This window comes from Chelonoidis abingdonii, chromosome 11 (assembly GCF_003597395.2).
Source record: "Chelonoidis abingdonii isolate Lonesome George chromosome 11, CheloAbing_2.0, whole genome shotgun sequence".
In the NCBI taxonomy this organism is placed as follows: domain Eukaryota; kingdom Metazoa; phylum Chordata; order Testudines; family Testudinidae; genus Chelonoidis; species Chelonoidis abingdonii.
This window is the reverse complement of record NC_133779.1, coordinates 35,144,779-35,159,529: the sequence shown is the minus strand read 5'-3', so window position 1 is coordinate 35,159,529 and position 14,751 is coordinate 35,144,779. Positions and strand designations below refer to the sequence as shown.

The window sequence follows — 14,751 nt, the reverse complement described above, 5'->3', positions numbered from 1 at the left end:
TTCTCTTGTGGGGTAGGGCAAGGGCCTCCTTCTCCTGCAGCTGTGCAAGTAGCAAGCTGGAAATAGAACCTCCCCTTGGCTAACCACCACATTACCCGCTCACGAGTTAGTGTGTGTCTCCAGTTCCTGTTGTGGCTGGCACTGCTTGGTCCACGGGGTGAAGATGCCCCAAAGGAGCCACAGAGTGAGTGGACCAGCCAGGCTGACCCTTCCACCAACCCCCTTAGGGGGAGAGGAAGCTTGCCCATGCCTCCCGTGGCTCGCCAAGGCAGCCGCTTCCAGCACTGACTTCACTTGTCTGTTGAAGAGAACCTCTCGTGGGGATGGGAAGTCACTCTAGCAGCAGGCTGTGCCTTTAAAACCTCCTGGGAGGGCTTGTTCCAGGAAAGAGCAGTCATGTCTCTTGGCTTTGACTCCAGCTGCTCCTTTTCCCCTGGGGGGTGGAATTTATCATCACGCAATCCCAGCAGGCGTGTTCTATGCACATATTCCCTTCTGGAGTCTCCAACAGATACAGAGGGAGCGGTTTCCCCAAGCCCATTTCTCCCTTTTCATAGGTGGGGCGCGGTTCCCTTCTAAGCCATAGGCCCAGAGCTGCTCTCTCACAACACAGGTCAGCAACTTTTTTTTTAATCAGAACTACCACATCCACAAATAACTTACACCCAGAGAGAGGCTGCCACCGTCCCCTCACATTCACACCTACACGCTACACCACAATGTCATATTGCAGGAGTAGCACTCGCCTAGGCGGTCCACGGAACAAATGCACCCGAGCCCAGCGCCGATACCGTCTGCAGGATGGCTCGAACTCGCAGGCCTTTGTTGCAGCGTAACAGCTGCTCGAGGCTTGTAGCTCCAACGTCCCTGCTAACCTGGATTAATAAGACAGCTCCGCGCCAAGCTCAAACTCGAGTGTCTCCAAGCACGGGGCTGCCAGGCTGAGTCCCACCTGGTGTAAAGGCACCTGGGTACGAGTTCATTGCAACTCAGGCTCCGGCCTTGCCTCAGCTGCTCTGCTTGAGGAGGCTGTAGATCTGTTCCAAGACATGGGCGAAGCCCTGATCTTTGGGAGTCCTGGAGGCGAGGGAGCCCTGAAATGGAAACAGCTTCGTTTATCTTTGTTTAGTCTGCAGAAGAGAGGAATAAGGGCGGCGGGGGGTGGGGGGGTTGATAGCAGCCTCCAACTACCTGAAGGGGGGTTCCAAAGAGGATGGAGCTCGGCTGTTCTCAGTGGTGGCAGATGACTGAACAAGGAGCAATGGTCTCAAGTTGCAGTGGGGGAGGTTTAGGTTGGATATCAGGAAACATTATTTTGCTAGGAGGGTGGCAAAGCACTGGAATGGGTTCCCTAGGGAGGTGGTGGAATCTCCTTCCTTAGAGGTTTTTAAGGTCAGGCTTGACAAAGCCCTGGCTGGGATGATTTAGTTGGGGTTGGTCCTGCTTTGAGCAGGGAGTTGGACTAGATACCCCCTGAGGTCCCTTCCAACCCTGAGCTTCTATGATTCTATCTTCCATCTTGGGGAGGGGCCTAGCTGTACAGAACTACCCACTCGGTAACCCATCCCCATAGGACAAGCACCTGGTCACCTAAAAGGGAAGGGAAGAGAGTTCCACCCAATGCAGCGGATCTTCACCATGGACAAGCTAGCTCAGTGATCTGCCCCCGGCCACTAGACCTGTTCTCCAATGACTCTGCTTGAGTAAGGACTGCGGAAGTGGGGCTGGTATAAGCTATTAGACCCTCCCCTCCATGTGCTCCATCCACATTGCAGGAGTTGTTTCAGTGCAGCTTAATACCTCAGTGCAAGTCACAGAGAGTACGGCTACAAGGAAGAAAACTGATCCAACTTTCCCCAACCATGGAAGTGCCAACATACAGGAGGTAACAATACTTCACCTAGCTCAGAGCAAGCCTAGAAAACATGGCAGAAAAAGCCACCAGAATGTCCTCTCCACCATCTCTGCAGGTGGCATATTATGGGGTGGCTTTTTTCCCCCCATTTCAACCCCATTTGCTCACCTTTAGCTTATCTAAGTAGGTCTGCTCCTGGCTCCATATATCTTGAAACTTCACCAGGTCTGGAGCCCCTTTGTAAAACTCAACCAGCAGCATCTGGAGCCGCAAAAGGAAAGCGGAGTCAGCAGAAGCCAAACAATTGCTCAAGTCCCACCGAAAGCGGCACCTGCACCCTGCAGTTTTGCAGCAGGAGGGGAAGAGCTGTGAGGGGAGAGGATCAGCCTGTCAGCTCCAAGAAACCCTGAGCTTGCTTGTCCCATGGAGAAGGAATGTTAGTGGATTGTCAAGACCTAGGATTGGAATCTAGAGAGACCTGGAGGGACGTTAGGCCTCTGACCAGCTGGTTCTAGTGATGGTCTCTGCTTATCCCCCTCTCCAGCTCTTCCTTACTGCTAACAGGAGAGGGGAGTTGGTTTGGGCAGGGGCCCGGGCTGCTGCTTGGGATGGCTGACAGGTAATGGATCTGAGTCTCTCAGCTCACCCACAGGGCGACTACACCCCAGACCGCTGTACAGGCTCTTTGTCTGCATGTTTCGCCTTGCTCCAAGCCGTGGGATTTCCTTTCTCTGAAAGGGCTCTGACAAAAGGTTTGAGAGGACTCGCTGGAGGTATGGTGGAGGGAGAAAGCCTGGTAGAGCTGCCTCGTGTGGCTAAAGACAACAGACATGGGTATGCGTGTGTCACCCCAGAGCCTTTTCCTGAGCCACCCTCCCCACGCCTGCCCGTCTGTGGAGATGAGGCTTGGTTCACCACCCGAGGCAGCTCTCAACCCCGAGGTGGCTGCGTTTCACAGGCAGGCAAAGCAACACACCAACTGGTATGATGGGGAAGGAGACACAAAGGTCCTATGGGGGAGAGGGACTATACACACGTAGCATGAAGTTACTGAGACCATCCTGGACAGCTAGATACTCCCAGGTGTGTGTGTGGGGGAGAGTCTTCCACGCAGCCCCTGCTCGGGGATCTCACCATCTCATGGAGGACATCATTGGTGAGAAACCCATCCTGCACGTAGGTGACCTCCACTTCCATGGGGATGCCGTAATCGTTGGGCCTTTGCTGCAAGAGGAAAGGAAGCAAAGTGGCTTCCAGCCAGGCACGGCCTTGGAGGGCGCAGGACGAGCCGGGAGCTTCCCAGGTCAGGCTGAAGCGCGGGCATTAACTCAGCCCAGTCTCAGGGAAGGGCCAGTTTGGGGCCGAGGCACACGTGATTGGCGGCGTCACAGCCCAAGTGTCAGGAAAAGGCCTTTTCCTGGCCACGGCTCCCTGAGGGCCCAGGATATTTATCCAGGGCAGAGAGGGGTCCGACTGCTTCTCCGGCTGGAGAGAGTGGGGCCTCCCCCACACCCCAGCAGGGGCCCCGATCCAGTAGCCCCCAGCAGCCCAGGGTCTTCTCCTTCCGCAAACACCCCTGCGCCACGGGAACCAGCAGAGGCCTACGTCTGGTGTTGCCAAGAACCCCCGTGAAGAGCCGGCAGCAGGCTGCATGGCCCGGAGAGCCAGCGGGAGCAGGGGCGGAGGCGCCAGGCCTGGCCCTGGCGCCATGTGGAACTCACCTCCGGAGGTGGCATAACCCAGAAGGGAGAGATTTTGGACTCCATGCCTTGGTTGCCGTGATAGTATGGTGCTGTGGGGAGAGAGCGCCAGGAGTTGGACTGAGGGCAAGGTTACCACCCTCCGCAGCCCAGCCTGCCTGCCCAGGGCATTAAATGCAGCTCCCTGGAGCGCCGGGAGGTGGTTTGAAAGAGACCGCGTGGCATCGGACTGCAGTCCAGCCCCCACCCCGCTAGGTTCGCAGCCCGTTACGGGGGAGCATCCCGCCGCCCTGAACCACGGGGCTCCAGCCTCAAGCTGCCGGATGGTGCCCCGGGGGGGGAGCTGGGTCCCCAGCTGGTTGTGCTGAAGGACAGGGTCTCAGGCCCCACACCCGGCTCCCCTACCCGGCCCGGCTCTTACCGCAGATGAGCGCCAGGCAGGGCTGGAAGCGGTTGTTGCTCCCCTGCAGCTTGAGCTGGTAATCCATCTGGGCGTCGATGTCCTGCAGCGAAGGGAGGGCGTGGCTGAAGGGGTGGCTGTGGTACCAGCCCACCAGCGCCAGCCCCCGCATGAAGAGGTTCTGGCAGATCTGAGACCCAGGCACAGAAAAGAGGGAGGACCCATTAGCGGTTGTCTGGGATCACCATGTTCCTCAGAGCCCTCCCTCAGGCCCGGAGCCCACCCCAGTCCTGCAGGGATACCACGCAGCCTGGGGACAATGGGGTTGGATTGTGGGCCCAGTGGCTTTCTCAGGGGGACGGCGCAGGCCACAGCCAGCGAATGCTCCCCACAGCCGTTACCTCCTCCTCGACGGCGGCTGCCGATTCGGCGTCTCCGAGGCGCGTCCGGCAGGGAAACGCTCGCAGCACCGTCAGCACTGCAAGGAACGCCAGGCATCAGCTCATCCCAGCTGGTCACAGATTCCATCCAGCCGAGAAAAGCTGGTTAGAGCTAACGCCCCGAGCCTGGGGGCTGAACCTCGGGCCCAAGGCAGCCTACGAAGGGCCTGGCACGGCCATCACAGCCCCAGTGAAAAGACCTCCAAACCTCGGCCAGTACCTACCCTGGCTGCTGGTGTCCCACCTGCCTCCAAGGTAGCCAACCACCTCGCTCCTCGTTAGGTGGCTGTGAAAGTCCTAAAGAGGGAACGGGGGAGAGTTTAAAACAAGGACTGTTCCCACCTGCCCTCCCTCTGGTCCCACCCCTCTACAACCCTCTCCCCTGCACCTCTCCCATCACCCCGTAGCCCGCTCCTCGGTTCCCACCACCTGCATCCAAAGGCACCGCACCCCCCTTACCTATGAGCTTTCACCAGGAGGTGTCTGGGTGACATCTCAGCCCTGAGTCTGCGGGTGTCAAACCCTCGGTTTAACATGTCTCCCTGTGGCATGCAGATCTGGGATTTCTTCCCCCGCCCCACGCCTGTTCCTTGGGAGCTGCCCACCTGGCCGAGGCAACATTAATTCAACATGGTGCAGCCCCAGGGTGTTGCTTTGATCCTGAAGGACTCTCAGGCCACTGCTAATAATCTACACGTTGATGTGGCCTGCAGGAGATGGGGTGCACAAAGGCTGGCCACCCTTTTCTGGGGAGATCATTTTCTGTAGTTTCTGATGAAGTTCCCAGCCTGCGAGGTCTCTCGGTCACAGGCACGGCACGTGGCTGCCTGCCTTCACCCCAACAACTCAGACTTTTTGCCACATTTCTCCTGGCAACCAGCAAATCCTTCATCGAGGCCCATTATTCAGCCATCATCCCTCTCCTCCCTTAAACTGCCCCTACTATGGTTAGTAATCGGACTGTGCAGCAGCCGTTCCAGCCTGGGCAGCAGCGGGGATGCTCTAGGCAGAGGCCAATGGGAGTTTCCATCAGCTGGTGGTGCCCCTCTCTGCCCGCTGGCTGTGGGTGCCACCAGACACAGGGATGCAGGCAATTGCATGAGCCTGGCCTAGCCTACCAGACCCATGCTGGAGGGAGCGTTCCAGGGATGGGGTGCAAGGGGGAGGCTGGTACGTACCAGCAGCAGCAGCACGTTACTGGAGATGGCCACGTTGAACGGCTGGAACTTGTTGATTGCTGCAAAGGAGGTCACTTCCACCAGGGTGTGCGGACTCCTGGAACAGAGAAGCCCCGTTCTCCAACACGCACTCCCAAATCCCAGCCTGCGCTGACCTGACACCCCCGGGCTTTGTCTGTTCTGAACCCCAGCATGCTGGGCCAAGGACCAGGAGAGTTGGGGGTGGCGGAGTAGCCTTTTGTCCTGTGGGAGAGTCAGGCCCTCTCCCCGGGGCTAGGCTCACCAGGACAGACAGGGAGAAGGAGACGATGCTGGCGCTGAATCGTCAGGGGGGCGACAGATGGGGACTAGGTTGGATTCAGGCAGGTGGTCCTGTTCTGCTCCCAGGGAGCACTGACAGCTGTGTGCTGGGGGACAAGCCCAGGACTGGACTAGCAGGGGTGCTGAGAGATGGGATAGGAGGGATGCCGCTGAGCTGGGCAGTGGCCTCAGAAGCAGAATGGCAGGGGCCGATACCACGGAAGGGCAGAGCTTTAGGAGCGGGTCAGCAGGGGGCGCTGCAGGTCAGGATGGGAGGGGTGCGTTGGCATTGCCAGAACGACTAGCTCTCCCGAGAACTTTGCCAACAGCTGGGCAGAGGATGCTGCGAAGGGAGCTGCAGTGGGGCGCTACCTGGCAGAGTCCCGGCTTCCCAGCGTGCAGTAACGGACGGGAGTGCAGTTCTTGCTTTCCAGTCGCTTCCCATGGGGCCCGTTATCTGCAAAGGCAAAAAGACCAGTCCCCACTCAGTCCGATTCGCACCCCGGCCCCTTTAGGACACACCGAGGAGAGGGAGGGGAAGGTGGGGAGAGAGCCTTTGTGGAGACAAGATCCTAGGGATTCATCTCACTTCCTGTGCAACTCTCCAGCCAGAATTAACCGTTCGTTTACATCTGCTGTCCTGATGAGCTGATCTCCAGCTGAAGGGGAGGCAGTGTGGCCTAGTAGACAGAGCAGTGGAGTGGACTAAGGGGACCTGGGGTCTGATTCTGGTTCTGTCACTAGCCTGTGCATGGCCTTGGGCATGTCACAGCCCCTCTCTGTGCCTCAGTTTCTCCATCTGTAAAATGGGACTCATGATGCTGATCTTTTTAAAGTGCTTTGAGATTGACTGATGAATAAGGCTAGATAAGAGCTAGGGATTATTATTAACAACAACAAATAACCCATTTCCTCCTATATGTGACCACCTGAGATCACTACAACAGGACAAACAGCCCATTAGACAGGATAAAATTGTATATAACTTTCATGCTTCAGGGCATAAGAGAACCACTGCCTGGCTGGGGTCAGGAAGAAACCTCCCCTAAGGGCAGGCTCTACTGTAACTGCCCTATGCAGCATTCCTCTGAAGCATCTGGTGCTGCCACTGTCCCATTTGCTGCCAGCACGTTCACTCTGCTTGTGCGGTCTTATTTCTGATTTGTATCGCAGTAGTGCCTCGGTGCCCCCAATCATGGACCACCATGCGAGGTGTTTTCCTACCTCCCCATGTCTGCTCTGCCTGTTTAAACTCTAAGCTGTCCAGGAGCTATCTACTGCTTTGTCTGTGCAGCGCTTAGTGCAGTGGGGCCCTGGTCTTGACTACTCCTGAAACGTTGCCATCAAAAACAATTCAGTTGAAGAACAGGCAGGACACTAGACTTGTTGGAGTCACCAGTCCGACCCAGGGTAGCAATTCCTATAAATCCAGTTGGCTCCGCGCTATTGGTGCTGATCATTTAACTTCTGCCGTTCTCTCCGCCTAGAGCAGGGGTTGGCAAACTGTGGCCCATGGGCTGGATCTGACCCACCAGCCATTTTAAGCCAGCCCTCGAGCTGCTGCTGGGGAGCGGGGTCTGGGGCTTGCCCCGCTCCGGCACTCCAGCTGGGGCGCAGGGTCGGGGGCTGCTCCACGCAGCTCCTGGAAGCAGCGGCCCAGCCCCGGGCAGCCAGGGGGTTCCACTCTGCATGCTGCCCTCACCCCAAGCGCTGCCCCTGCAGCTCCCATTGGCTGGGAACCACAGCTTCCATTGGCCAGGAAGAGCAGCCAATGGGAGCTGCAGGGATGGTGCCTGCGGACAGGAGATGGAGGGGGGACATACTGCTGCTTCAGGGAGCAGCTTGAAGTAAGCGCCACCTGGAGCCTGCACCCCTGAACCTCTCCCCACGCCCCTGCCCCAGCCCTGATCCCCCTCCCGCCCTCTGAGCCCCTGGAGCCTGCACCCCTGAGCCTCTCTCCACGCCCCTGTCCCAGCCCTGATCCCCCTCCCGCTCTCTGAGCCCCTGGAGCCTGCACCGCTGAGCCTTTCCCCACACCCCTGCCCCAGCCCTGATCCCCCTCCCCACCTCTGAACCCCTGGAGCCTGTACCCCTGAGCCTCTCCCCACACTCCTGCCCTAGCCCTGATGCCCCTCCTGGCCCTCTGAACCCCTCAGTCCCAGCCCAGAGTACCCTCCTGCACCCCAAACTCCTCATCCCCAGCCCCACCCCAGGCCTGCACCCTCAGCTGGAGCCCCCCCCATACCCTAGCCTAGAGCCCCCTCCTGTACCCTGAACTCATTTCTGGCCCCATCCAGGAGCCCGCACCCCTAACCAGAGCCCTGACCCCCTCCCACACCCCAACCACAATTTTCTGAGCATTCATGGCCCGCCATACAATTTCCATACCCAGATGTGGCCCTCGGGCCATGGAGCCGGTGGAGGCCAACCCCAGGGAGAGGGGCCTCGGGCTGGCCTGGAGCAGGGACAGCAAGGTAGAAACCTCCTCTCTGCTAGACTTGGAGATCGCCAAGGCTGTGTGAAAACTGTCTGTGTTTTGTAGTGAAGACATAAGCGAGGAGGCGGAGACATGCAGGGAGGCAGGGGCTGCAGAGGGGAAGGCTCTCGCGCCCAGTGCCGAGGCAGGGGCGGTGGTGCTAGATGGGCAGAGGAATCGGGCAAAGGGAGACGCGAGATGCAAGGTCTAAGAATTACCCTGGTCAGTCCAAATCCCACCCTTTAGACTCCTGCCATGGATTGGAGCAGACCAGATTCCCGGACCTCCCCCACCCCCAGCATGGAGCAGGCTGTTCTGGGCCTTTAACCCAGCGTTACCAGTGTTGTGTTGCTCCACCAGGCTCTTGCTTTGGTGCTTCCTGCTTTTCTCCTCCAGTTTCTTGCCAAGCGCAGGCTCCGAGAGGGTGATTTTACCTTCCCGGGCCTCCGCCTCGTCCTCCTCGGCCAGCTCCTCCTCCTCCCCTTCGCTCACCAAACTCTGCAGGGCAGGGAGGGAGAGAGGAGGGGACGTGGCAAGACAAACAGGCCCCCCCGTCACCCCCAAGGATTCCTATGCCCCCGGGTCCCGCTCTCTGCCCCCTGCAAATGGCTATTTTGCAGGGGCAGGGCCTCTCGGGCACCCTCTGCTGGCACAATGACACCAAGAAGCAACTCCACCCAGCACCCACATGGGGTCTGATCCCAGCTGGCAGTGCCCCACGGCCACTGTGCTGCCAGTCCAGGGCTCGTCTTGGGTGCATAAGGTCCAGCCGGGAGACTCCCAGCCTCCCTCCTGCTCTCCTGGGGTTCAGAGCTCAGCTGCTCTCACGGGAATCCTTCCACGGGTTAATCACCCTCCCTGGCAAAAACTGACCCCTTATTTCCAGTGTGAACGTGTCTAGCTTCAACTTCCAGCCAGGCTCTGGGTCAGCCCTTTCTCAGCTAGACTGAAAAGCCCGTTATGAAACTGGCCCAACTTCTGGGGGTGAAGGCGACCAGATTTCGAGCCACGCCGCGCCCTCCTCCGGGTCTGGCTCTGTGTATATGCAGACATGCGTCTCTTTCGCCGTGAGGAGCTGGTCCAACAACAGGTGTTACCTCCCCCACACCTTGTGTCGAATATCCTGGGGCCAACGCAGCTACACCGCCACTTGGAAAGCTATGGGATGAGTGCCCCTCTTTGCAGCAATGGGGTGTAACAGCCCCACAGAGGCATTCCTGCTGCCTAAGCCCCCCGGGGCCCAGGGCTGTGGAGGCAAACAAAGGAGGGGGGTGCCCGGCTCACCTCCTCGGCCGCGGAGGCATTGGGCTGATGCTTCTTCAGCCAGGCCGCCTTGCACTGGTCCAGCTTCTGCCCCTTGTACCTTACCGAGGCCCAGCCGCAGCCCGATTTCTTCGCCGGGTTCACCAGCTTCTTGCAGTACGTGGCCCAGGCGCTGGGCGAATTAAACACCTGCCCCGTCTCCTGCCAGGTGATCTTCCCATCGGGCAGCAAGTCCCCTAGGAACTTCTTCCCCTGGGAGAGCAGGAGGGAAGCAGCAGGCTCCGTTAACACAACGGCATGGGAAGGAACCCACTGGGGAAGGCCCAGTGTGGTGGTGGTGGGGATTCAGCTGTCATAAGAGGTGCCCCAAGATTTGGCCCTCGAGAGGGTGTGAGGGCACCTACCCAGGAGCCCTGCTCTCCACTGACTCTCAGACACGGCTCTGGGAGCAGCAGGCTCTCCCCTCCCCGCCACTCACCGGGCTTGGTACAGGAGCAAATGGCTCCCCAGGCCAAATTCACCAGCCCCAAAAACCCGCTCTGGCCCCTGAAGTGGATCCAGGCAAGACCCAGGCCTGGGGGGTGTGAAGGGGGCTCAGTGCAGCGGTGGGGAACCAGGAGCCTGCATGTGGGGAAGAAGCTGGAGGCGAGGGGGAGGGGAAGGGATGGCGAGGCACAGAGGAGTCTGTCCGAGAAGCAGGAGGAAGATCACAGAGTCCCCCGGGTTGTTGGAGGCTAGTCCACCTCTGCTCAGCCCTATGGCTGCAGGCTGGGCCCCAGCATCTCAGTCACCACTAAAGAGGCTGTTGGAACAACGGGCAGCAGTTCTGGAGCCGTAGGCACCCCCAGTCCCCTGGGGAGCACCGGCATCCACCAGGGGTGAAGGAGCACCAGCCCGGTGCACTCTGCCCTCACCAGGTAGTAGATGGAAAGCACGCCCTCCCCCGGCTCGATCAGACCATCCTTGAGCAGCACTCGCAGCGTGATGCCGCGCCGGGTGAGGATGCAGCTGCGCCCCCCCGGGGCCGGCTTCCCGGCACTTTCATTCTCTGGGTCTTCCATGCTCGTCTCCAGCTCCTCCTCGTCCTCTTCCAGACACTCCTCCGCTCCGGGGGAATCGGCATCCAGAGCTGGGAAACAAACACCACAGCCTGACCTGGGGAAGTGGGAGTCAGGACTCCTGGGTTCCCTCCCCAGCTCCGGAAAAGAGCATGGTCTATGGCTCACAGCAGGGGACGAGGAGTCAGGAGTCGTGAGTTCTATTTCCTGCTTGGGAGGGGAGTGATATCTAGTGGTTAGGGCAGGGGACTGGGATTCAGGACTCCTGAGTTTTCTTCCTGGCTCTGAGAAAGGAGTGAGATCTATCCACTAAAACCCCATCTCTAAGTGTCATAGCTAGTGGTTAGAGCAAGGACGTGAGGTCCACAGAGCCCAGGTCTCACTCCAGAGTTCACCACCTGTGTCGTGTCAGATGAGCCGCTTCCCCATTCTGTGCCTCAGTTTCCCCCTCTAAACTGAGGATGATAATGCTGATCTACTTAACAAGGGGTTGGGGAGTCTGAACTCACTCAAGCTTGCCAAGTGCTTTGAGATCCTCAGATAGGTGGGGTATGGAATGGTGCAGGATCAGTATAATTAATAGCTCATGAGAATAAACCAATGAGTCTATTAAAGGGTCACTGTTAAAAACCCCAAACATATAATGGCTTTACCAGAGATCTTAACAACCTGGGCAATTTTTAAAACTACAAAAGACATTTTTAGCGGGGCCTACTGATTTTTGCACACCCATCTTCAGGCACCTTACAGGGGCTGATAGGCGGGCATGCAGCACCTCCTGGAAATCAGCCCCTTCTGAAGGGTCTCAAATTGGGCCCCCAAAATCCCATGTCACCTTTGAAAAATCTGCCCCCCCGAAACTGCTCTTCACTATTAAGTCCCAAAAAAGAGAAGGAGGGGGTTAGGCAGCCCCCTGGCTCTGAAAACACCTGCTGGGGGACCCGGGGCAAGTCACTGCCCCCCTGTGCCTCAGTTTCCCCATCTGTACAACAGGGATCGTGCTGCTGCCCTCATTTGTCAATTGCTTTTAAGGTCAACAGATGGAAAGGCCCACAGAGGAGCTAGGGATGATAATTATTATCCTTCTCATAAAACCAGCAGGCTAGTTTAGTGCCACCTTAAGTGAGTCGCTCAAGGAGTGTGTGGGCGGGGCCAGGAATTGAGCCCAGGTTTCTAGGACCCAGCCCAGTCCTTGACCCTAGCCCCTGCCCTGGATGGAGCGCTGCTGATTTTCCTCTGCAAGGAGCTGGCCCCCTGTTGTTTAGTTCTCGGGGGGCTTCTAGCCCAAAGAGATTGAAAGCCGGGCATAAAAAAATAAATAAGAGGCAACAGGCCACCTGGTCCATATACAGCACTTTAGCTGCGGGGTAGCAGCAACTTCCCAAACTTCCTGCGACGGTTTCACTAGTACCAGGACAAGCCCTTTAGAAGGAAAAAAGAAAACCAGGTACCAGCTGTTCGGGCTGCCATGCACCCCTCCACCACCCATAGCCCAGAGTCCTGGTTATACCAATCCAACCCTTGTCACCCTCCCACACCCTGCCAAAGTGTCCCTGCTTGGACCCCTTGGGGAGCAGACAGAGCTGAATGACCCACCAGACAAAGGCACCGACCACCTGCTTTTCTGAATGGCTGGCAGGCGTGCTGGGTGGGTTAGCTAGGGAGAATCCTCCCCCCACACCCCAGGGAGTTGGCCATGTGGCCCCTGGCTCCCAGCCAGAGATGCCCGAGCACAGAGAGCAGGTGTGTGTGCGTGGGTGGGGCGCTGCCAGCCAGGCGGGTCCTGGTCGTACGACTCACGCAAAGCGGGGATTGGCACAGAAACCATCTCAGCTCATGGCTGCGCGGATCCCTTCGCTTGAACCGCCTGCCAGCTGGTTTTGCCCGTCCCAACAGCCCAGCCTCCCTCTTAGAGCTGAGTCCAAACTGCCTGAGAATCCTGGTTTGAATTCAAAGGCGAGTTCTGACGCAGTCGCCTTCGGTCCCTTTCCCGGCCACACACGAGGCCCGCCAAGTGCCAGAGCATCCCCAGGGCACATCCCTCCAAAAGCGAGTTTGGAGCCGGAATATTCACCAAGGCCAAATTCTAAACGGCCTATTTGAGAATAAAATTTCCAGCCAGTCACCTAAACCGCCCAGTCAAGGACCAGCAACGTTACCCTGTGACTTGGCTAACCCCACAGGGCATGACTGGGGGCTATCGGGCGCGTGCTGGGACTGGGAGGGGAAGATCCATGAAGAATCTTCAAGATGGAACAAATTGGAGAATTTCGCGGACCATTCGCAAGCTGGGGAAAGGGGGAACATCTGCTGGGGTCAGCATGCGGTGCCCATTTCTGGTTCCGATCGTCCATCTTCTTCACTAGCCCGGGGGCTCCAGGCTGGCCACATTATCTCAGCGTGATCCAGAGGCCACAGTCAATATTTAACCGATTTGCCTAGCTCCGGGCAGGTGGGGCTCTGACCCTGGCTAGGGCTGCCACATCCCAGCAGGCAACAGAGCCGCCCGGGCTATGACAGGTTACCAGTGGGGGGGCGCTACCGAGCTGCTGCCACAGGGATGGGATGGAATGGGACAGCAGCTGCTCCTGGAACTGCGGTGCAAGGCGATAGGAGGTAACTGGGGAGGCTGCAAGGGACACTGCCTCCCCACAGCAATGGGGCAGATTCCCAACGCGTCACGTGAAACGCCCCAGGGGAGTGGCCCCGGGAGGACTGTGTCAATACAAAATAGAATGTTCTTCGGGCCACCCGTAGCCTACGGCCTATTGCGTTCTGTGCCTGTACCTGCTCTCGCCCAGTGCCTGCGTCTGCGTCCCCCCCTGGCCATCTGGAGGCTGCGGCCCAGAGGAGCCGTAAAGCCGCAGGGACAAACCTGTCACTAGTCCCTGCTGATGGCCAGTGCTACCTCTACCCGGGGTGCAAGTTTGTCCAGGGCAGGAGAAAAGCTTGGTAACAATCTGAGCTGGGCCTTAACTCCCAGCCTTGTTCCACAGGAGGAAAGCAGCCACTGCCCTAAACTCAGGGGGGCGGGGCGGGGTCCCCAATGTGCTATAGGTCCCTTGCCATGGGGCACACGGGGCTGGAATGGGGGGGGGCAGGGGGGAGTTCATGTAACTCTCACTCATCTTGCTGAGCAGGTGGCTGCCCCCCTCCCAAACAGAAGTGGTGATTACAGGGGCTGGGAGATCCAAGTCCCCCCTCTAGCCCTCCCCCACCCCAGGACTGGGGGCTCTGTGCACCCACCCGCTGCAGGACTGGGGGCTCCATTGCTGTTCCGGGGGCCAGGAATCCCCCATGGCTCAGGAAGGACTGGTCCAGGCCAGCCTCCCCCAGGAACTGATGAACAGCAACGTGTCTGTGTCACATGGGGGGGGCAACCCCCAGACCACTCCCACCCCCCAGCGGAGCAAGGGGACACCCGAGGCAGGTGGATCTTTCCAAGCAGGAACAGGACCTTGGAAAGGGATCGGCAGCTCGAGGGATGCGGGGGAAGGACTAGGGGGCAGGCAGAGGGGAGTGGGCAGCTCGAGAGAGGACTGGGGGGGCGGCCGTGGGGTCTGAGCGGGTGCGAGGAGAGCAGTGGGGGAGGTGGCAGGCGGGGGGTGGAGCCGCAAGGTGAGGGGGGGCGTGGCAGGGGGCAGGGCCCGCTGCATGGGGGGAGCAAGGAAGGCGCCCCCCGCCCCGGCCGCTACCTGCCCAGGCTGTCCGCTCACCCCTTCCTGTTCTGTTACCCCTCGGCGCAGTGAATCAGACACAAGTACACTGGCTCCGGCGGCTGCTCTCCCAGCATGAATATGCGGCGACCTGTCCTCTCGCCTCCACCCCCAGCCGACGGGGCACCCAGCCCGGGGAGCCCGCCCGGGAGGGGCCCCTCGCCAGGAGCGAGGGATGCATGGAGCTCCTGGGGGTGCAAGGTGGGGCGGGGCATGGGCCCGCTGAGGTGGAGACGGCGGTAGTGGGGGGGTGCATGGCGCCCTGGAGGGGAGATGGGGTGTGGTGGGGGGTGCATGGAGCTCCTGAGTGGATGTGGGGGTGCAATGGATGCCTGAAGGGAAGATGGGGTGTGGCGGGGTATGGA

General features: G+C 59.1%; 1 protein-coding gene across 2 annotated transcripts; it reads right to left on the bottom strand.

Moving 5' to 3' along the window:
- Positions 1-50: 50 nt before the first annotated feature.
- MPND (MPN domain containing) lies at positions 51-10,738 on the bottom strand. Of its 2 annotated transcripts, none has more exons than XM_032803298.2 (12): positions 10,527-10,738; positions 9,634-9,864; positions 8,688-8,847; positions 6,246-6,330; positions 5,574-5,670; positions 4,620-4,692; positions 4,357-4,433; positions 3,977-4,145; positions 3,577-3,647; positions 2,990-3,079; positions 2,024-2,116; positions 51-1,094 (listed from the first exon to the last, which is right to left on the bottom strand). In XM_032803298.2, exons 1-12 carry the CDS (start codon positions 10,671-10,673, stop codon positions 1,008-1,010), a joined length of 1,380 nt encoding a protein of 459 aa, XP_032659189.2. In that variant the 5' UTR covers positions 10,674-10,738; the 3' UTR covers positions 51-1,007. The 2 variants fall into 2 exon arrangements, with proteins under 2 accessions (XP_032659189.2, XP_074926975.1); XM_075070874.1 differs by having other exon boundaries at positions 8,784-8,847.
- Positions 10,739-14,751: the final 4,013 nt, after the last annotated feature.